Source organism: Diaporthe citri, assembly GCF_014595645.1.
Source record: "Diaporthe citri strain NFHF-8-4 chromosome Unknown scaffold_6, whole genome shotgun sequence".
In the NCBI taxonomy this organism is placed as follows: Eukaryota; Fungi; Ascomycota; class Sordariomycetes; order Diaporthales; family Diaporthaceae; genus Diaporthe; species Diaporthe citri.
In genome coordinates, this window is record NW_025064851.1 from 2701687 (window position 1) to 2724934 (window position 23248).

Below are 23248 nucleotides of genomic sequence, written 5' to 3' on the forward strand. Positions count from 1 at the left end.
CGGTATGGTCGGATGCGGGTGTACAGGTACCGTGACTGCCGGGCATCCTTTTTTCGGCGCACGGCTTCTATATCTATTCGACGCGGCGCTACCTGGAGCATGCAGTCGTCTACGGCCCGCGCACATGCACCTTCTGGGGGTAGAAGGGGGGCTCGGTGAAGGTGGAAAAGCAGCACCTCACTGCTCCGTACAGCGCAGCGGGTGAGAGGCACGGGAATAAAAAAGCAGGAGAGGCAAGAAGCCGCCCAAGAGCGCCACATGGCGTCCCGAGGGAAGGAATAAACGAGACTTTGACAGCTTGCCAAGGGCCTCGAGGCAGGTCTTGTCACATATCGAATCCGGAGAGCGTAAGACCTGCCAGCCCTTGCCGGCTGTGATCAAGCCCGTGAGACGGATCAGGATCTGGGAGCAGCATGGGGCTCGACGAATGATGTTGTCAGGAGCTCGCTCCGTGCTGACTCCTGCGCCAGGTGGGGGGAGGGGAGGGATTCCTTTCGGCGCAATGTTGAAGAAGAACAAAGAGCTCAACGTGTTCCATCACGTGTGGTCTCACTTGACGACGTCCCCTAACGCATGTCTCAGCTCTCCGTCCGATCCCCGTTGCGTACAGCCATGTTACAAGTCACGAGGAAAAAGGAAGAAGAGAAGCAAGCAAGGGCAATAGGCGCCCCGTGCCCAAGACACGAAGGACGACGGCCGTTCTGTGTCATAAGGGAGCCTTGATCCATCATCAAAACCGTGCCGCTTGGGGAGGGAGGAGTTTCAGCCCGCAGGCGCCGACGACCACCGGTGTCTGTCGCCCCAGATGACCAGGAGGAATCGAACACCGACATCTCCATGAAAGCGGCTAAGATCTCCCCCCGCCTGACACGAGATCAAGTCGAATCTCGATAAGATTTAACGGGCTAGGATTCCCAGGGATGTGGGGGCAGAGCGCGTGGGTGGGTGGTCAGCGTCGTCGCGGACAAGTCCAACCGAGACGATGGACTGGCACCTGGCACCGTGGTCGCGCTGGCTCAAGCGAGATATGGCCAGACGGGGCTCGCGACCTTAAAAGGTGGCTCATGTGGGAAATCGTATGTTCGGGTACTTGTCAAGACGTCAGCGCTACTATGTGTGGACAAGCATCGTGGGCCAACGGCGCGTGTGGGCCGGGGCCTGCTCCTCTTTTCGTGGTGAAATGTGACAGATCACAAAGGTTGGTCGCCCACAGTCGGTTACATTCCGAATAGAAGGAGGTGATCGGGATGGCCACCCAAAATGCGACCCGTCAGATCTTGAGCCGATCTTTCCTTCAACAAGCCCAAGATTGGCAGCGCAAAGTCGGTCCTGTTGCCTCTTCTCGAGGGCTGATAGCGAGCGGTGCTTACTCACATGTTCTTTTGTCGGTTTGGCATCGTCAGATCCTACACATAAACGGGTAATTATCGCGTCTTCTGTCTCACCCGTCCCATGGCTCTTCAAGATGCGGCAGGCGCTGCGGCCAGCGGCGGTGCGCCGAGCAGGCTGGCAGGTCGACAACACAGTCAGACTCGCCCACACCCCTGAAGCAGTATCCAGGAACGACTTTGCCGTGCCGCTGGGAGCAGCGACCAGGCGCGTTGAGCTCTCACAATGGCGGGATCCCGACGGCTTGGTTAACATCCGAGCATCTTTCGGAAGAGGCATTGGCGACAAGCAGCGGCCGCTCGCTCGCTCGAGAGGGCCTGTGTAACGGCTGTCAAGCCGCAGGAGGTTGCATGGGATGAAGAAGATGCAGGCCAACAATGGCTCCTACGCACTGTGGTGCACCTCCAGGACACGCAACGGAAGAACGTTGGTGGCAGACGTGACTGGCCCGGGAGTAGTTGTTGGGCCGCTGCTCCAGCAAAGGCGTCTTGGTGGTACTGACACAGTGATCGGGATGCTGGCTTGGTCTGTTGCGCCCCGTGCCGCCTGTCATCGCTTTGGCCTCCTGTCCGCTGCCCGCGCGCCCAACCAACGTCCTTGACTGTATTTCCTCAGCAGCCGTTGGCACGAATCAAGGGATCCAACGTTCCTGTGGGCTGGCAAGCCACGCTGGCCGCGTCCACAGCGAGTACCTGTGCCTCGAGTTTGCAGAGTCGTGATCACTAAGTCGCACAATTGCCTGCTCTTTCCGAGGCTCCCTTGCTGCCCAAAGGACGGGTGCCTCGATCGTTCAATGGCAGGCGACGTGATGCCACGCGGTTCTGGAATGAGCAGCCAGTGCTGACATTCACTCTCTTCTCCCTCTACGTAGCAGCCTCGTGCTTCCTTGTGTACCATACGGTAGCCTGCGTGGCAAGCGACATTACTGCCGGCGATTCGAATGCCTCCGGGCCGTGTACTTCTTCCTCCGACGTGGGCACACACTGCTGTTTGTTGGGCATGGGTTGACGCCCGTCTCTCAGGCCCATGACCGCAATGGCCAACCACGGGCGGGTAGGGAATGTACCCTCCCCAAGTGAGCGAGTCTTGGAAGATTCGTAGGCGTCATCCGCTCTCGACACACGAGGAACCCTTCAGGGCCTCAGAGTCTTGTGAGAACAAGTAGCAGGTACAGCGAGACCCAGGCGTTAGTGCCGATGATGTGATGATATATCAGCAATATAAACGCCCCACCCCCCTTTCGCAATGCTGTATGTTGCTTCGTAGGTCCCTCCCATGTAGGTTACACAGCGCGAAACAGAACCAGACGTGAGCAACGGGAAGTGCCAGGTAAGTAGCCTGCACTGCCCTGGACTTCTGTCAAGGGTCGCATCAGAAGCAATCTCCCCTTTGCTTTTTGCGGCGGGCCAAGTCCAGGATTCTGACAGGATTACCGCCAGTCTGGAGTGATCTAGATACGCCCGATGAGATGATCGAGGAGGCCAAGGGTCCGTACAGATACCCGGGCCTCGATTTGTATGGGACTTCAGCCGTTGGAAGCTGAGATGCAGCAAATCGGGTACAGTAGGCTTGCCCCGTTGACTCTCTGCCCTAGCCTTTTGGAGCAACCGGCGAACCGCTTCTAAACACTCGCCCCTGGTGTCTTTTCGGAGACATCTACTGGACATCATTCACTCAGGCAGCGAATGGCGGCAGGGCGTGGGGTTTCACTTTGGATACCGTTGCCGCCAGAGCACAAGAGGCCTTGTCCTCCAGCATAAGGGAGGCGGTACAAGATGTGTATCGCACAGAGGTCAGATGCTGCATTCCGCTGTCCTTCCAGGGTGTCCTCACAGGCTCATATACGAGATATGTGTTCCCTTCCAGCCCCGCCTTGCATGGGTTCGAATCGGACAGAGTGCCTCGCGAGACCGTAGTGCAAGTTTGTGCCTTCGAAGTACCACCGAGGTGTTGGTGTTCGTTGCTCGCTGCGTGCCGGTACAGCAGGTTGCAGCCGGTACACAACCTTTGAATGCCGTCACGTCAACGTCGAATTGTGCTGTGCTATGTAATTTTGTGCGCTTGTGACACTCGGAGAATTTTCGAGCCTGTCCACTGCTTCCATCATCTCACAAGCACGAGGTGGCTGCCTAGAAAAGGACAATTAACGGGAACTTGCGAAGCACCGTTCTGGTCGGGACGGTGCTTTTCTCAGGGGTTGAGGCCAACACCGACGACGACCCATTGGTCTGCAAAACCATGGGCTGGCTACTGCCGCTCCGTACGAGCACCATGGCTGCATGCTTAAAGGGTTCCAGATTGATGTGTCTGACAGGAAACTGCCGGGAAAACTCCGTGGCAGCACGCCCCGTCTCTCGCTCGCTCGACGCAGGTTCGTTGACGGTTCTGCGGACCGTCACTCACAATGAGACGAGGGAACGTTTATAGCTCCACGGTGGCTTCTCACATCGGCCTCCGGGGCAAAAGTGCCGTTCTGTCTTCCAGTGCCATGGTAGGTGCGGTTAAGCTTTTTGATCGTGCTCTTCTGATAGCGAAGCTTGGTAGCTGGAGGAAGAGCGATCAATCAGAGGCAGTGACCACCTCGTCATTGTGGTGCAGGAAGTTCTGGCCTCGCAACTTGTTGCTTCTTCGAATGTGACAGGTGGGAAGTGCCTGCTTCTTTTAGCAACAGATGGCTTGCCGTGGGGACCTTGATCATGCAAGGTTGGCGGTTGACAGCTGCTTGTGGCCACCTTCCCAAAATCAGTGGCCCCCAAGGACATGCAAGCTGCAATGCATAATCTGAATACACTGACAGGGCTGGCAACAATGCATAGATGCTCTGGAAGCATCAACCAGTCGATCCCCGGTACAGTCGTACCATTCAGGTAGAAGCAAGTCTCATGCCTCCGGGCGGCATTGGACGCGACACAGGCGAAAACCCAGGTGACCAAATATACGCTGGCAAGGCTTTGGTGAGTCTGAAGTATGTGTTGTACTTTGTCACAGCTCACTGCACAAATGCCCTTCATCACCGAATGCTCAAGCCCAGAGAGTTCACGGCGAATAGCCTATGTCGGCGGTACAGCTGAGTCGAGAACGGATCGCTGGACATATCTCGCTTGTTGTTCTGCAAGCGGGAGGCGACCCAGAGCAAAGGTCGCGGTAGCAGAGAGATTTGATTTTATGCGGTCATGACCGGATCTGAGTGGAAACACGGCTATCTCTTGGGGGACCCAGTGAATGCAGATCAAGCCCCGTAGTGATCGGAGCCGTGATTTGACAGCTCTCGATGGACATTTTTCCCAGATCGGCAGCTGTTCCCGGCCGCCTTGGGACTTTTACCCTGTAAGCATTGTCGTCGAGGATCGTGTGCAGGGGCTCCCACTGGGGGTGTGGGCACTGGAGCCGGATTTGGTCCACAAGGTCGAATGATTCGAGATCACAAGGTCACCCGCGGGTGGCCCCATCGTGTCGATACAGTTCACACAAACCCCATCCTGAGCGGTCAGGATTTGGATTCAGATTCAGGATGTGACAATTCCACACCGTTGTCATCAAAGTCTCCATGCCTCGTGTGGGGACTGGAGTTCTCGCCAAGAAACTCACAGCAGCCTGTGATCGTCTCTCAGGCATCGAGGATGTGATCATCATCAAGGACAGTGTGCTGAAAGGTCATGGCGTCAAGCGCACGACGCAGGGTGATTTCCGGGGAGGGGAGGGGAGGGGGCCAATTGTGACCGGTGTTGTCTGCCAGTTAAGTTCAGCATTGTTGTGGCTTTCAGAAAGGTGATGAGGCGCATCAAAGGTTGTTCTCGCAAGCGCCCGAGACGTTGGACAAGGTGACGAGACACATAATCTACCATCATTCTCCTTTCGCACACAATTGTGACGGAAGCACCGGCGGCGAAGGCCTTCACCGACAACCCTATGGTGCTTTCACTGTTGTAGAGTACACGCCAATTCGTACTCCCTTTGTCCGGCGCGATCGGAAAGTGCCCACACAGTCCGGAAAGACGACGTGGGGCACATCCTTTCCTGAAATCTTCTCGAAGCTTGAAGGGAGGAGCCTGTTGGATGGATCCAAGGGGCCGAGTCGTTGCAGTATCAGGGGCAGGAGCTGCGATCCCAAAGTGGATGCCCCAGATCCAGCAGCAACAGGGGCATCACGAACCTTAACGCGGGTGCAAACAGCTGTCAAACAAGGGGCCCACATCTTGCCCGCGGGCGAGCGGTGACGACAAAGTGGCAGGCCAGGATCTGACGAGGTCCGCCCTGCCACGTCGTGTTACTGCCGTGGGGTCCCGGACTGCCGGATGGGCTCCCGTCCAAGGCAATTTCACCCCTTTGTACTGTAGAGCCTCACTGTGTTTGATGGCTTCTGCATCGAGAACAAAATGAGCTGAGAATTGCATAACAGGATCCGCTGTGAATTTTCCAAAGTTTTCAGAGGGGTCAACGTCAGATGCTACATACGAGGTAATCGAGATCGGGATTTAGATCCGCAGATTGTGACAGGACGCAGTGGCAGGGTCCAGGCGAGCCCATTTTTAGATTGTGAACGTAGGTTCATGATGTCCTCGCCGGCCTGAATCAAACTCTTGATGTCTTCGTGTCATTCTGCCTCCGTCCAGGAGGCGCAGCAGCTCTGTTTCTCAAATGGTCGTAATATCCGAGGTCACGGACGTTGTTGCTCCTCCGGAACTCTTGAACTTGAACAAGCCAATCGCGATCTGCTGCAATGTCGTGCGTAGTGGGCGGAGGTAACCGTGGGTGACCAGGCTTCCAAGCCCTCCTGGAGGCCGCGTGGTGTCCACATTGACAGAACTTGTGCTCTACGGCGAAGTTCGATCGGGTTTCCATCGTAGAATTGGCACTTGCGCCCATACCCTGGTGACTTTCGTCTTCTTCGTCGTACGTAAACATTAGTCTCCTAGCCGAATGTAATAATACCGAGGTTTTTGTGCTGGTAAACTGATCTAAGCGACTTGCATGGGAGGCAGCCCTTGTGGCCTAGCAACTTTAATAATGTCCTCAATCTCTCAACCTGGTGACGGGACATTCACACAAGTCCGAGAGAGCTGGCATGGGGAGCTTGTCTTGTGGTATCCTTCCTTCTATAGCGGCTGTGGTAAAGGCCTGGGTTCCAGGCGCGGTGGTAGTGGATCTGTGTTTCGTCAGGTGTGCATTACGCTGCGTTGCACTGTACGACGCGAGTCGCAAAATCTCCGTGATGCCAGATGGACCCCGTCAGATCGCTTTGCTGGGATGCGTTTCGTATGGATATTGCCGAGTCCCAGCGTGTTGCTGGGTCCAAGAACGAGGCGAATCGATGCCGATTGCAGCTGTGCGACCCTTTTTCTTTTCTTTTCTTTTCTGCTCTCCATTTTCTGGCTCAACGGTTCCTGGATGAAGCTGACCATGCGCACTCTGTTGCTCAAAACTGTGTTGGTCATAATTTCAGGGCTATCTCGGAGCTTTGCACTGGCTTTGGAAAGTCCAAGTCGATTGTTGCAGGCCCCTTCGCGCAGCTATTTCGAGACCACTGTGCAGGTTGCAGCTTGCCAGAGTCGGGACGATAACCTCCAAGCAGGCGGCAGCAAGCCCCCATACCACCTGCCTTAAGCATCTACGTTAGGGTCCACGTTTCTACCAGGGCTTATGACACTGAGGAACTTCTCTCAGTGAGAAAGCAGACAGTGTTCCGGCAACCAGGTTTCCGTGCTCACAGCATCGATCACCATTTCAGGGTCCGAGCCGCAAGTAGGGCAGGGCCGTAGATCACATCAAGTAAGGAGTATTTTCATCCCAACAGTCATGTGGCGATACCGTAGTATCGTGTCATCGGGGGTGCAACGGGGTTCTCTGCAACGGCGACGCAGTTCCTTCAGGCGAAACAAAGAGCCACCAATCGCCCGAACGCGGAAATCAGCACTCCAGATTGTTTCTTGCATTTGGTAATCGGCATGAGGCTGCTGCACAACACAGCATAGCGGATACCGGAAGTCCAAACGAGAATGACCGTGACCTACCATCCTTCGTCCCGGACGTGGCCTGATCACTGAGACGGAGGAGGAAAGTGTCCGGTGAGCCACATATGCGCCGGAAGCAGCTCAAATATTGCTGTGTCGTCAACGGCCGCACGCCTAGTAGGATCATCCTTGTAAGTAGGTGCGCCCCTAGGCTCAACCGCGAACATGATTTCTGCAAGAGGATTGCACCCGGCCAGCCATCAACCATGTAAGCTTTTGCTCTCGCCGTGACGCCCTGAATACTCAATTGAGCAAGAGGGGCCATGGCTTTGTTGCCGGAAACCGGCCTCGTGACCTCAAGATTTTGGTTCGTCCCAAGATATATGTTTCGACGAGCACACTGTTCTGACACCCGAGATACTGCCGCTCATAATCTTGGTGCGATCGGAGCCAGTCGCTTCGAGTTGCGGACCCATGCTCCGGCTCTGGCTAATTCTGTGGCAGGATCATTCGCACACGATTGCAACCATAGATCCCAGGCGTGATTGGGGGTGTGTGGAGTTGCGCAAGGCATGCTCGGGATCACAGCGGTGAGGTTTTATTTGTCCGCTGTCGCTTTACAGTGCGTCTAAGTGCTTGGTTAAGGCTTTCTGCGGGACTGTGCGACACAGCTTGATGACAACGACGTTGACCCGTGATGGGCCCCCAGACAAGCTTTTCCCCAGCATGGTTTGGCTTGAGCTTGCAATCTGAGGATGCGCATGGTCAAGAGGCCGTGGACCGCGAGTCTTGTCGCAAATCTGAGGAGATGGATCTGACATGTATGCGTCTTGTTCCGCGATGGCGTTCGGACCCATGGACGAAGGTTTGCGAAAGGATCTTGCGGGGAAGTCAAAATGCTGTGCGACGAGAAACTTCAGGATCCGCCAGCTCAGGTGCCGACCCTGAGGTTTGTGCCCGATAGGCTGGTCCAGGTGGCCTGTCGTTGGGTTGAAACACGTTATCGCAGATCTGAGAGAAAGTCTGAGGCTGCCAGATCTGGTCAGCATCTTGGGTCGATTCAGCCCATCCATCCGTTCACGGGCCTGCCGAAATACGCTCTACGGGCTGTCTCATGGGCACGATTGGTTTTGGCGCGTGCAGCTCAAGAGTTTGCTGTCGTCGTCAGCGGTTTTCGCGGGCTGAAAATCATGCCAGGTGCTGTAGGTAGTGCTCTGACCCGAGTGGGCCTGTCTCGTGTTGGCCTCGCCGCCAACCGCGAATTGAAGCTTGGCTATCCGCGGCCCCAAAGGCTCAGACTCGCGTCAGGGTGACCGACCACGAGCGTCTGGAGACTTTTGCTCCATGAAGCTTAGGATTTGTGCCGTCAAAGCTGACATCGAGAGGTCGCCTTCTCTGCGGGGACAGTTTAAAGTCTCAGCATCGTGGCTCAGAGTTCCCAGCCCTGTCCGGCTGCGGCGTTGAAGGTGCTTGTACGCCAAGAGTTTGCAGCGTGCCAAAATGTTTCCGGGGGGGAGCCCCATGACGCCAAGGTGCATACATAGCTGACAGTCGTGGGGGCGAGGAGCCCAAAGGGCCCGATGTTGGACGGAATACTGTGAAGATGCCTTGTGGCGTGACCACGATGGCGCGTACGCATGTAGTGAAATATGACTGCCAGGGACGGGACTGCCCAGTCTCGACGGCAGGTCTAGACGGCACAGCAAGCTATTTGTCGAGAGGCGGAATCATGTGCTCGCCGGTGGCACATGGGCGGAATCTCGGGCACCTGGAAAGGGAAGAGAGCTAGCTGCGGTGCGAGGTGAGATCTCTGCTGTGCCATGTACATATCAGGCAGTTCAGCCAGGATGTGGCTCAGCTGGGGAGAGTGCATGACACAGGTATGCGGCGAGATTGTGTGCACCAGTAAGTCGAGGCAGCTTCGGTGGTGGGCCTAAGGGGTAAGGGGTGGGTGCAGCACCAGGCTGGAACTGAGCAAGAGCGATTGGCTGGAGATTTGGGCAGTGGCAGCGGGCAGACAATGGCAATGGCAATGGCAATGGCAATGGCAATGGCAACCTGTCGTTCGTTACGCAGAAGGCGCGCCCTCGAGCGACCAGATTGTATCGGCAGGCAGCACACCAGGCCCAGCCGTGATCATACCTACCTAGGTACCTGCATCCCGAGTCGGGGAGATGAAAAAGCTGTCGTGGCCCCGGGGAGTTCACGGAAGCTTTCGCCGCCTGACAACGTTTGTCGCGAGGGAGACCACGCTGCCGCCGACAGGAACGGTCTCGCTGGGGCACAGCCGTTCGTGGGGGGTTTATGGCAACCACGTCTGTGACAACGGTCTGAGGCCCAATGAAGCCGAACATGTAGAAATCACGACAAGACCAGACTGGAGTCGGCCGCGGATGCCATGTCCGACCAGTGCTGGCCGGCTCCCGAGGCACATACTTGAGCTCCCACCGGACCGCTTCCCGGGACACGCAGCAGTGCACATCGCACCCTGTCCATGATCGAATGCTCCTTGTTGATTTGACGTCAGGCTCAATCGATTCCAAGGTTCGCGGGTGAAGATGGAACGGCGCTAGAACAGCCGGAGAAATCAACTTGTTCAGCGCGTGTCGGAGCATCTTTGTCCATACAGTAGTCAACCAAATCTCAATCACTCAATACTGTGTACACAGCGCTGCTTGGGCCATGAGGCATGGGACATGGAGCATGGTCATGGTCGCTCGGCTGTGAGATCCAAGATGCTAGCCCGATCGGGGCTGCAGATGGGGCCCAAACACTGCCTAGATCGGTCAAAGGCTTTGCAAATGTGCCCATGGCCCCCTTTCGCCCACAGGTCTGCCCGCCGAATACCCGTACCACCTGCCGGGTGGATGGACGGGCGCCATGGAATGCCCTCCCTCATCCGCAACCACGGCAGATGCTGGGAGGCACACTATCAAATAATCCCTTCCGCCTCGCTTACTGCTCCCCGGGCTCAAGAACTCGTGGATAACTGCGCTATGCTAAAGTCCAGGCCTCGTGGAGGCGGCACAGGACTGCCGATGGCAAGTCTTGACGAGTAGCCCTAGGATATGCTGCAGCAGAAGCAGAAGAAGCAGTAGGCCCTGCAGCACAGAAGACTGGTGGACAAGGAGTAGTCAGTCAGCACTGCGTCCTGCGAAGTGCAGAGCAGAGCAGAGCAGAGCAGGGTCGGGTCCAGATGTAGACTACCTACATGGCAGCAATGCAATGCAAGCCGCCCACCCTTCTTACGACACCATCATCATCATCACCACCACCACCACCACCATTGCAGTACCACCACCACATCAATCGAAATGCAGGCAGACACACCTTCGATCCAGCTGTCAGAAAGGCGTGCGTCGGGTCGGGTCCAATTACCACGTCGCTGGCCGGCCCCTGTCCCCTGACGCCGGCCCTGGGCGTGGCCCATCCAGTGCCAATGCCAGTGCCACCCACAAAAAATGGCACCACTTTCTTGTCAAGAGAGATGAGAGATTACCGCTCCTGCATATCGGCCCCTGCTATCATGCTAGGCAATCGAGATACTATCGACAGTACAGCGATCTCTCCTGCTCACTGTCCCGGCTCCCAGATTGGGCCCTGGGCCCGATGGTACGCTGTTCGGCCATAGTTCCCCTCTTGTCCATTCGACACGAGCCGCCTCGTCTGCCACTCGGCCGCTGGTCGCCACCTCGTGGTTGGCTATTAGTGGGCGGACAGTCTGACAGCATGCGCTGCGACACGGTGCCGTGGGTGATCTGCCTCTGTCCCATCCTGTTATCCAACGTCTCGAAACATCGATTGGGGACGTCTCTGTCCTGTCGTCGTCACCCACCGCCGCGTGCGGGTGGGCATGCCCTGCGTTGTCACCCTCCTCCACCTGGGCCCATCTCGTCCATCTCGCTCATCTGCCCGCCCCAACCTCCGCGCGAGATCACGCACACGAGGGAGACGACAGGGGAGACGGCGTGGGGACGGGAACGACACAGAGAAGCTACCCTCGGGTTTTGGTCGCGCGGGCAAGCTGTCTCCGGCCGAGCCCAGACAGCCATGTTGCCTTGAGCTCGGGCGCAGAAAACTTTGCGATCTCCCGCGGATCTCAACGCAACATATCTACCTGCCACAGCACCACAGCACAGCGCAGCAGAGCGCGACACGGTAGGGCCAAGGGGGAAGGGCTGCTGCGACCTTGCCAAACTCAACCACGTTCCATCTATTCAAGATCCATACTTTGCTACCCTCGGCGCCGGCTCAACGCTCGCTAGTGGCTGCGCCCGGCTGGATGCAACCGGCCTCTCGCGGTGGTGTTTCTCCTGATCACGAGATGCCTCGAATCCTACTCAGGGCCACACGTTGGGTGATGGGGTCCATACCGCGCCGTACCGCGCCGTACCGTACCGTACCAGGCCTTTGCTTACCACTCTTGCCTGACTTGCAGCACCGACTGTGACCTTGGAGGCCACCTGCTGCGCGGGTCCCGCATAGCAAATCGGCATCTCCTTTTCTGTGCCAGGTGCCCAGACCCGCTTGCGACGGGCAGGCCCTGAGGACCCTTGGGACAAATGTTGCCGTTCTCGTCAAAGTCCCACATGGACGACGACAACACAGTGACAGGCGTGAAGGCGGACAGGCAGGCAGGCAGGCAGTGATAGAACCAGCAGAGCTGACAGGAGAGGAGGAGGATGAATTATCCACGGCATGCTGATCCATGGCTAGGCTCCTCCCCTCCAACAAGCCTGACCCTGTCCCATAACATCAGCCTTATGCTATAAGTGCGTGAACATGTACTGTACGGGTTGCGGATAGATACCAGGAACAGGAACACAGCTCACTGCTGAGGCCAACAAGCCCGATCAAACCCCCCCTCCCCCCAAGACCCCCCTGGGAGAACCTTCTCCCCCACCTCACGCCAATCTGTCCTGTCGCGGTACTAGCGTGTTGCAGGGTTTCTTGTTTCTGCTTCTCTCAGATTGCCCCGGTTTTCCTCCCATCGACATCTCATGTGCATGAGCAGGGAACAGGGATTTTAGATATCGGTGAGGCGCCCGTGGTCCCCCCGGCACGGTGTCGTGGTGCGTGCCTGTGGTGCAGGCGGGCGGGGGGGTATTGGCCATGTACCTTTTCCCACCTGTACTTGTGCGGGTACATCGGTACACGGTACGTACCTCTCAAGGTTCCCTGCTGCGCAGATACATACTCGGTCTACTTTATTACCTATCCAACAGCACTGAGCATGGGGACCGCAAAACTGCCCAGATGGGGTGGACTGCACTGGACCGTCCGGTACTGTGGACTTTATCTATTCCTTGCTGGACGTGAGCGACCTTGGGCCTTGCCCCAGCGCCCCAAAACCAGACAAATCGCACCTCGAGTTTCTGATCCCAGGCCTGTCTTCCCTCTTGTTTATTAAATCTTAGCCGTGTATCCTTTTCGTCGGCAGCTTGGACAAGTTGCCCCTTCCCCTCTCTGCAGCCAGTTAATGGTAATTATTATTATTATCGATGTGATCCCGCCCGTTCCTCACCTCTGGCCTGACCTCTGACCTTCTCCGACCTCTCTGACCTGCCACCCCGCCAGCGTGCCTGCCTCGTCCACGCCCGCTCCTGCGCTGCTCACTGTCCGCCAAACCACACATCCAACCCCTTCGATCTGGATCTGGATCTGGATCTGGATCTGGAATCGGATCTGGCGCCTTTCCCACACGTGGCAAACCCACATCGACAACCGTCTTTTCAGTCCTCGCCCACCCCGAATCTGGGCTCCCGTCGCCCTCAGCAGCCGTGGTTGCGTTGACTCGACTACGTCAGGGTTGCAACTGCTCTCTGCACCATCGCAACCTTGGAAGGAGGGCCCCGCATACGAGTCGGGCTGCATTCTCAAAATCACCATCGAGCGGCAGTAGATCCATTTTGACTTTGTCCCTTGGCCGAACCTTCCCACCCGCACGATCCGTCGTGATTCGCCTGAAACTTTCGAAGGAACTGCTACGGCTACGCACACGACGCTTCATTCAAACGCTGTTTTGCTCCCGACCTGCGACAGCCACATTTGCGCATACCTGGCCAAGACACACACACACACACACAAACACACACACCAATCCCCCGTTCCTCTCACATCCTGGTGACCGCAACTCCGGTTCCTCGCTCCGCTGCCACTAGGACCTCCCAACTCGCGTCGCAACCGTTCTTTCCTTGGAAGGCTAACCGCCTCCGCCCCGGGATATTTCACCTTCACCACCCGACCGCCCACCGCCTGTCGCTCAACTGACTCACCTTGGTTTAAGCAACGATCTCCCGCTGGCTTCGTCAAAAACCTAATCTGTGGTCCGAGCTGTTACCCACTACTCGCGTTGGATAGCGCTGAAGTTCTCAACACCACTCACCACTATCTCGCTCTTGAGCCTCACCCGGGAAGACCTCCGAGAGAAGCTTTTCGGGCTTGTAACCTCCCGTTTTTGCAAGCACGCCACACCTGGGAACTAAAACTCTGTGTGTTTGACGAGAGCGCGTGTGTGTGTGCGTGAAATTGCCCGCCGCCTACCGTTCAGCCCTCTTGCAAGGCGCTGGCTTTCCGATAATTACGGCCGTGATTTTCTCGCCTGGTCAACCTCGCTCGCATTGAACTCTGACAGGAGCTTACCAACCGGGCCCGCGGCAATCGGAGACCAGGTATCCATCTTGATCGAGTCGGATCGACTTGCGAGATCAAGCAGTGCCCCCTTAGTCATTGCAAGCTTTGCATACTCCTGCAGCGTGGATCGTTGCGCCGTCAGATGAATTAAGCTGGGCACGTCGCATTCAAGCGCTGGGGTGTTGACACGACTGTCTTGATCCTGTCCCGTTATGGAATTGGGCAACACTGCTGGCAGGCAAAGGTGTGGAAACTCTACTCATATATCTCATGTACTTCTCGATCCGCTCTGTCTAACACAAAAACTGCAGCGGTCTCACTTCTGCCAACCACTCTGACCCTTACCACCACCGATCCAGAGGCTCTTGGGATAGACCATACAAGGAAGGTCCGGCCATGGCGACCGCAACCTTGCTTAATCCTGCGCCTCACTACCAATCCCAACAACCTTCGTACCCGTCCAACTATTCTCGCTCAGCTGCTGGCTCAAACATGCCCGGCATCATCTCCCCCGTGGAGCCCAGGAGGAGGCCCGAAGAAAATGAGCCCCAGCGGCAGTCCTTGCCATCGATATCGGAGGTGATATCAGGCACAAAGCCGCCAACTTCTGCATTCCCACCATCTCTCTCGACATCGGTCCAAGGCGCACCGAGCCTGCCATCGCCCTTCACATCCTCAACGTCTTCTCGGCCATTCGCCGACCTGTCACCTCAGGACAAACATCCTTCACCAAGATCGTTACACAACCCAGCATCCTTCCCCGCAAGGAGCGAACCGATGCCCCCATTTTCCGACCCCTCCAGGGCCCCATTGTCCAGCAGGCCACCGGCACTCGCGCCAGTCAACACTTTTCATCCTGGAGCACGGCACTCTCCCCCTCCTTTGAAGGCCGAGTCTCACCCAGCCGAAAGGCAGGCAGAGGCACACAGACTAAATGGGTCGTTTCCACCATCAGCCGCAGAACAACAAAACCTCCCTTATGCACAGCAGGGCCAGCTCCCTCCCGGGCAACTGCCCCTTTCGGCACATCCCATGTCTCCTCGGTATCCTGGTCACTCACTTCCCTCACCTTTTGATGGTTCGCGGTCATCGATGCATGAAGACTCAGAATACCTGAGGAGAGAAAACAAGTACGAGCAGACGCTGAGCAGACACTTCGAGGCATGGCAATACCAGGAGTCGCTTGCCAAGGTACGGAGCATCGCACCTGGACCACCACGGGACCAAATGCTGACTATGTAACTAGATTGCGTCCGGGTCACGGACCATTTTCAACTTTGCAGATGCCTACGGCCGCTGTGCTGCGGAAGAGCAAGGCCCTGGCTCACACCCTATGCCCACCCGGCTACCTTCAGAACGCGAAATCGGAGACATGCTGAACATGGCGGAGTGGATGCGCGGGATGTTGGACAACCTGCGGACGATGGTTCAGCAAAGCGTTGTGATGAACGACCGGGCACGCGAGGCTAGCCGGGGCAAGGGACCCTACGAGGACGAAGACATGGCCATGTACGGCGACGGCATGAAGTCTGCTTACGAGATGGCCGGTGTCAAGAAGCGGAGAGGAGTAAGCGAACGCGGGCCCCTGACCCGAACAGGAACGTAAACTAATCATGCGACAGCGTGCTGCTCCTCCTGGCCGATGTCACAGCTGCAACAGGATCGACACACCAGAGTGGCGCCGTGGACCCGACGGCGCGCGAACGCTTTGCAACGCTTGCGGCCTTCACTACGCCAAACTGGAGAGAAAGAAACAAATCGACGCCAAGAACATACGCCCCAGGCCGTCGGTTGAAAGAGGCTAGCCCGCGCGAGGCGGGATTTTAGTTGCCAGGAACAGCCCTGACAGAACTGGGCCAAGAACATGAGCGGCCATCCTGGAGACGACGCATCATGAAGAATTCCACACATCATGTATGCGCCAACATCTTTTGACGTCGCGGTTTCAAAAAGTCGCCGAAAAAATAACAGCATCTGCCAGCGAACTTACGCCGGCCACAATCACTACCAAGACCGGAGGCATCTCGAAGAAAAAGGAAAAGGCTCGGGTCACATTTCGCAAATTTGAGGGTGGGGTTTGGGAGGGAAACGCCTATATCATCTCACAATGTCTCATTTTATACCCAAATATATCAGGTCGGACACGAAGGATACGCAACAAGATCCGACCAGTACATTTCATTTCCCACGACAACACCGGAGGATTTTGTAAATACATCAACAGAGTCCGTCAGCTCTGGGAACCGGACCGACTGCCGCGAGGTTATTTTCTTTTTTCGGGGAGGTATATAAGTGGCATGACTGAGGCGTTTTGTGAGAGCTGCTCTATGTGATGTTCAGACGTCATGAAGCTGTTTTTGTGGGGAGTGTCTCTTGCTCTTTTTTCTGCTGCAGGACCCCTTGGCAGAGGCATGTACCTACCATCATCATCATCGTTATCATCATCAGGTTTTGCTAGAGCGATATAAATCAACCGCACAAAGCATATTCTCTCTTTCCGTGCGTGGCCAATGCAGTGCCGGACGAACATCAGTCAATGGCGCCAGAGAGGAAAGTGTCAAACTCGCACACTTTGGTCCCCGTAGCCTGAGCCGTGGTGAAACCGCCCCTCGCAATGCCAGTCAGAAAGCCAGCCCATGGATAACAGGGAAAAGAACGACACGGGACGGAACTCTGCCCAATGATGGGCGGCCAAGAGATCTGGTCCATCTGCCGAATGCTGGGATGGCACCCGATCTCATCTAAGTCATCGTCAGGGCAAACACGCGCGCGTCGTTTGCCTGATTCACAAATACTTGGGAATAGTGCACGCGCGCGCGCTATAGACGGGACGGGGCCAGATCGACTTCCCGGCGCCGAGCTAAGGGGGCTGTCAGACGGCGCGATGGCCGGGGGCTAGTTGGAAGTCGGGTGTTAGTACTTTTTTTTTCTTCGTTTTTTTTCTTTCCCTGTTTCTCTTTTTCTGGTACGCTAGAGATGTGGACGCGCACCAATCCGCCGCTAGTGCTCAACACCACGAGATGACGAAGACCTGAGGGGGATCTGTGTTGACGTGACACTGTAAGTGCTTGTGTATCTGTACACATGCCAGAACGAAACAATTGATACGCATGACCCGCGAAATCCACCTGGAGCCTAACACGAGCAGTATCCAATTCCCTTACAGCAGGCGTGCCGGGACGAGATTGCGACAAGCGACGCCACGCCCTGGTACCTGCGAAAGAGGGCATACACGGACGAGGCAGACTACCAAGTCCATTGGATGAGACACAAGTCGAGGCCCAATAAGACGAGGAGGCGCTGGCACCTCCGGCCCCTTTCAGCTTTCCATGTGGCCCATCTCTGACAGCCCAGACATCAGACGTGCCATACAGCAGAGATTAAATCTAAGATATCATCCAGCAGCTGACTTTGGCCCGTGCCTTAGCTCTCCGGCTAGCCTCGCCCATCCCACGTCACGCCCTCTCGGGACTTGGGAAATCTCGCCATTGTCTCTCCACGATGCTCCCCTGTTTGCCGCGCTGGCAGAGATCAAAAATCGTAAGATGAGCCCCCTCAGATAAAACGGCCCAGCCGGGATCACCAGGCCAAACCCAGCCTCGTCAAGGGCAGGGCAGGGCCGTGGCAGCTTTGAGATCCGACATTGGACACCCGTCTGTCGGCAGAGTCGTCCGTGCAACCCAGAAAGTATATTTCTCGGGACTGACGAACCCCACAAATGCCTGCCCCCGTGTAACGTTTTGCGACCCGATATGGCGAACACATGATGGCGAACACGAGAGAGAGATCGCGATGGACACGGACGCGCCGGATCGCCTCGAGAATAAGTACCCACCTTTGTCGCCTTGCGCCTTGCGGGATGGGACGAGGTCCCCAATGGCAGAGCCCAATACCGGCCTGACATGCACAGTCAGGGGGATCTAGTGATTCATCTACTGCTGATGGGTGTGGGCCGGCAGACGGGTTCGAGAGGAGGGGAGGGTGGGCCAAGGTTTTTTGAAGACAACAATTGGCATTATACTTTGGGCGTGAAACATGGGTAGGGCCCAAGAGCAAAAGTGTAATATCGAGATCACAATCTCGATAAGCGTTCCCGCACCTTGCATATTAAACTCGGCCGATATTTTCTTTTTCCCTTTTTTCATTTGTCCTCCAGTGGTTCATCAGGGGCAAGGGTGCTCGGGCTTTGTTAATTGGTCCCTCGGTGGTTTTTCTGTCCTGCATCGGCGTCCCGATCCGCCGCGAGTCACACTTTTCGCGACACCTTTCTTCAGCCCTATCTACGTTGTGTGCACACGAGAGAAAGGGACGGTAGGAGTGGCCAGGAGCCCTGCTGTCGGCACATATGGGACAAGGGCATCTCGTATCTGGTTGCCGTGTGCGTGCATCGCCACTAGGCATCTGACGCGCTGTCCGGACATCTCTAGATCTATCTGCCAGGGAAGGGGGGGGGGTGTGCTGGCCTGGGGCCTACTCTGGCCTGCTTGCTATGTGGTGGGCTGGGATGGGCCGGGTTTGATAGATTTGAGTTGCGTTGCGGTGTGACGTGCTACTGAGTAGCTGCCATTTCGCTCGGATGCTGCATCGTCGACGACAAAGTCTATCTCGCATTCCGGCAGCGAGTCATGGGGCAAAATCCAATTCCCGATCGGGCGACTTGAGAAGGCGCTGCAGAGCTAGCTTGGGCTGGCGAGTGCCGAGGGGAGGTGAGGTGAACTCTGATGAGGCTTTTCATTCATCCTTTTCCGCTTCATGCAAGCATGACGTGACCTGGTGAGCTTACACACTTGTAGCGGCCAAGGAATGGGATCGAGGGCATGAGGATGGGCGTTTGTGTGGGTTTCATCCAGAATCTAATAGGGCCAAGAGGGCAAAGGCGCGTTGGGTTGGTGGGTGTGAATGTGGATGGATGTGTAGGAGGGCTGCTTGGCTGGCTGGCTGGCTGGCTGGCTGGCTGGCTGGCTGGCTGGCTGGCTGGCTGGCTGGCTGGCTGGCTGGCTGGCTGGCTGGCTGCTGCAGAGTTGAAAGGCTTCATCGACCAAGTGCCGTCCTGTTCCCCAGATTGCTGGGGGCCGGGTTGCAGCCGCGGTGGGTCCGACCGTGGTCGCTCCTTCTGGCGGAGGGCTCGGCCTGCCAAGAGTGGACGTCTACGTTACGTCGTGTGCTCCCTACACACCAGCGCTGGTCCCTACCTACTCAGGCTGACCTAAGGTACTCAGCTGGCCGTAGCTTGGTCTGGTCTGTTCCGTCCATTCCCATGCACGCCATGTCGCTGCGCTGCGGGACCTCGATGCAAACATCCAATCGCCTAGGACCTATCAACCCATCATCCTCCCTCCAATCTCAAACTCTATCGCAACTCTATCTTCCCCGGCCCCGGCCCCATCGCTTGACTAACGAAATGAAGAATAGATGCCTGATGCCTGGCCGCCCTCAACGCTGGTGCCGCTCCCTCGTTCATGCTTGCTCGCTTGCTTGCCTGAATTGACCCTCGTAACATCTACATCCCGCATCGCCACCCACAGTTCCTCCCGCCTGCCGAGACGACTGTTCGACGGCTATCTAGATATGGTGGATATGCCTTGCTATCGGACCACGGCACCAAAGCCAAGCTTGCTGTGAGCCCTGCGCTGGCGACAAAGGAATCGGTTGAAACTGTCGCAGCCTACCGTCAGGGTCGGGGTGCGCTTGTAAGACCTGACCTGTCAGGCGCGCGAGAGAAGAGACCAACCAGATCACAGTGTGTTTGAGGCTTTGAGTGCCTTCCCCGGCGGCACTCTCCTGCCTTAATCCTCCAGTGCTATGATGAGTCTGTCTATACACACTGCACACCCAAGGTGACGAACGAGTCACTTCCTATTAGGACTAGACTGTATTGAGGTGAGAGCTGAGCTGCACTCTATGTACACGCGGTGCCTGTGCACCGCAGGGCGAGATCTGGGGGTGACTTGCAGGAAATCTGGGGGTGACTTGCAGGAAGTTTCCGGGCGCGCTTGCGAGGAGCTGAGCAAGTCCCATGTCCAGCTCTGCTACCTGGCGTGCGTAGGCAGGCCATCAGCTCGGAAACTCTTTCCAGCCAGCGTTTGGCGCGGGAGCGGGCTCGCATCGCATCGCATCGCCAGAACACGACACAAAAGCAATGCAAGACACCACACGCCCAGAGGGCCGAGCCGTGGACACCCCAGCAGCGCGCCCGGCCTCCCTCCCTCCCTTTCCCCAGACGAACCACCCCGCCGCGCGCCGGTGGGCACCCGCATGGACGGGATGGGGTTCGGATGGGGGAGAAGCTGGCGAGTGCAAGATGCCTTTGTGCATGGAATACAGACGATCATCTGCAGCGATCTTTTTCAATCTCCGAAACGAAACTCTACCTGAAGACGCTCCGGCTTGGTCAGAACGGCACATGGGTTGCAGCAGGCAATCCCAAGAGGACGGCCGCTTTCCGCTCCTCTCCACGCGGGCTGCCGCTGCTTGCTGCTGCACATTTCCTTACCGGCCAGGCAGGGCAGCCGGTCTGCCCCTTGACAATTTAGTTAGTCCAGGTCATCCTTCTCTGTGCTTGGTCCTTTTCTTTTCTATTTCCAATCTGTCGTATTGACGCTGTACAGCTGCAAAAAGACTATGCTGTGTTGTGCTGTGCTGTGTCGTGCAATGCTGTGCCGAAGGGCAGGAGCTAACACAGAAAAGGGACATGTTGATCCAGATGATCCAGATGGGCCTTCCACCCTTGTGGTACAAGACAGATCTGTATTCACCATCATCGCACGCAGAGGCTCCGTTGCAGCTCAAACTTTACAGACATTCTCAAGCGCTAGCAGACCGAGTATTGTCTTGCTTTCCCTCAGACCGCATCATACCGCATGACCTGGGCCCACACGGCGCTGGCCCCGGCTCCGCTTCAAGGTGTCCTGTATGAATCTGAGGCATTGAGTTTCAAATCCATCCGAGGAACCGTCTGAAGGCTCAGTTAGACGAAAAACTGCCTTCGTTTGAGGCTGTTGCTCAGCCTTATTGACACCTTCAGGCTGGGCCTGGTCACCCGCCTCCGGCTGGGATGTGGAAGGCTCTTGCGAAGCCGCAGTGCCCTTGCGAGCGAATTTTCTGGAAACATGTGCCCGCAATGAGTACACGCGCCTTTCGGGCATCGCATTCCTCGCCTTCTCTTGCCAGACGCAACGACCGATCGACGGGCGCTCACAGGGACAAGCCACCACCTGGTGCGACCCTCTCCCGCTTACAGGATCGCCGAGCTGCCGCCACTACGCGTATATCGTGGGAGATGGCGGCTCTCAGAGGCTTGCGGGGATCATACGACCGTATGCCGTGTGGCTGAGGCCTTTTGGGCAAGGGTTCGGGACCAGCAAAGCCCGGTGCTCTTCCCATTCGATCCAACACAGGGGGGTTTTGCAAGCGTCGGTCGCGCCGCACGAAGCAGAAGCATTGGGGGTTCCCTCGTGAGATGTTTGGCACCTATCTACCTGGCTGTCCGGGCTGGAGCTCGGAGTATCTGTCCCTTGCTCGCTGCTACCTGTCAAACAATCTCGTGACCCTGCCAGCCCCAAGTCTCCTGTAGAGACGATCCCGTGGCCCACATGCCGACCCTGCATGAACGCCTTTCGGATGGGGTAGAGACTGTGCAGTATCTGCAGGGCCGGGTCGCCTTGGACTGGGCCACCCTCACAAAGCCCCTGGCCGACTTCCCAATAGGCCCGACGCCTGCCTGCATGATGCTGTGTGCAGGTTGAAACAACGTAATCAGGTCTCTGCCGTTCAGGACCTCGATAAATCTATTATCCACCATACATGGCGGGGCGGCTGAGGGCTTAGCGAAAGTTCGGCCACGTTTGATTATGGCGCCGAATCGACACGGCGGGACATGCTATGGCCGGCAGTTGGTCGCCGACCTCTGGTTTTGGTTCTAAGACCAGGGGTAGTACAGAGACAAGGCGGCCGGACGCCCGTTCCTATCTTCAGCATTACACATCAGCCTCTTTTTTCCCTCCTCTCTTTTCCCTTTTGCTTCTTTTCTATTCGAGAGGCTTCCCTTGTTGCGGCCGCACGGGAAGATCGGGGAGTACGACCTTAGCAGCTTCATATATCAGCCTGACAGGAAGGCGATCGGACGACATGGCACGGCTTGATGCCTATTTTAGAAGCTGTACCTCGTCGAACTCCCCGCGGTCCTTTTGGGCAGTTGGGTTTTACAGTGGGAGGGGGCGTGGGGCCAGAGATGGGTGGTGGAGTCGAACGGTGTCACAAGTGAGGGTCAGAATCAGAGACCTCAGATGCACGTAGGCGCACCCGTACAGTATATGAGATCTCGTTACGCATCAGTACCTGTGCGATACAGACTCTTCCTTCCCCTTCCTCCTCCCATCTCGCTCTGTTGTCAGACAGTGGCACAGCAGGCGGGAGGGTCACCTGGCAAGGAGACCGCCTCCCAAGCTCCCTCTGGGCGCACAGATGTCGTGCTTGGTCATCTTGCTTGGTCTTTTCTTGCTTGCAGATACGATGTGTTCGCGTGATATCCGTCAGTGGTGCGTGTGTGTGTGTGTGTGTGTGTCCACGCCTCAGTGTGTACGCGTGTGTGTATGTGCAATGGAAGCCTGACATATGACAGCGACGTGGGCAATCACCCAAGAAGACTTGGTGAAGCAACCCCGAAGCCGCGTCTATTGCACACCACACAGCGAAGGAGAGTTACACCCATAGCCCTCCTCGCCGCTTCAGTCAGACGGTTCCCTGCAGCATTGCACATTACATAGTCAAGGTGATGTCTAGAAACTCCCGTGGCAGAGTGGCAGAGCCACTTATACAAGGAAGAAGGCTTGCATTTGAGTAACCCTAAAAAAGAACCGGGTTCCAAAAAACCCTCAAGGCACAGGAATTGGAGACCGCACACAGCTGAATCTGGCTTGAACCCTCCAACCCCCCCCCCTTTCGCTCCCTGCTGGGCTAATGCAGCACGTCGTGAAACCCACCCCACTGCTTTCGAAAGGAAAATGCGAGACCATGGGTTTTAAAGAGAGAATATGCAATGCAGCTTGCTGATGGTGGCCGATCGTATGATCCCTTTTTCCTTCCCTGGCCCGCATGGAGGAGGGTCGGGTACAGCTTCCTTTGGGCCCCCTCCCTCCCTTTCCGCCGCGCCAAAAGAAACAAGAGTCGGCCGGGGTTTGCTTTTCGAGATTATAATATGACACCTCACCCGCATCTCCGGGTCCAAGCCTGTGGTGTGTGGGCTTTCTAGCTCTCCATCTCGCGGCTGGTAGCGA

At 56.7% G+C, this 23248-nt stretch overlaps 2 protein-coding genes across 2 annotated transcripts; both read left to right on the forward strand.

The window, feature by feature from the left end:
• Positions 1 to 4936: 4936 nt before the first annotated feature.
• On the forward strand, positions 4937 to 5319 carry INS49_012757 (uncharacterized protein; the record flags this gene model as incomplete). The annotated part of the gene is made up of 2 exons (XM_043173459.1): positions 4937 to 5069; positions 5267 to 5319. The coding sequence occupies 2 exons, from the start codon at positions 4937 to 4939 to the stop codon at positions 5317 to 5319; spliced, it is 186 nt and encodes a 61-aa protein (XP_043022756.1).
• Positions 5320 to 15065: 9746 nt separating this feature from the next.
• Positions 15066 to 15778, forward strand: INS49_012758 (uncharacterized protein; the record flags this gene model as incomplete). Its single annotated transcript, XM_043173460.1, has 3 exons — positions 15066 to 15164; positions 15220 to 15540; positions 15596 to 15778. The coding sequence occupies 3 exons, from the start codon at positions 15066 to 15068 to the stop codon at positions 15776 to 15778; spliced, it is 603 nt and encodes a 200-aa protein (XP_043022757.1).
• Positions 15779 to 23248: the final 7470 nt, after the last annotated feature.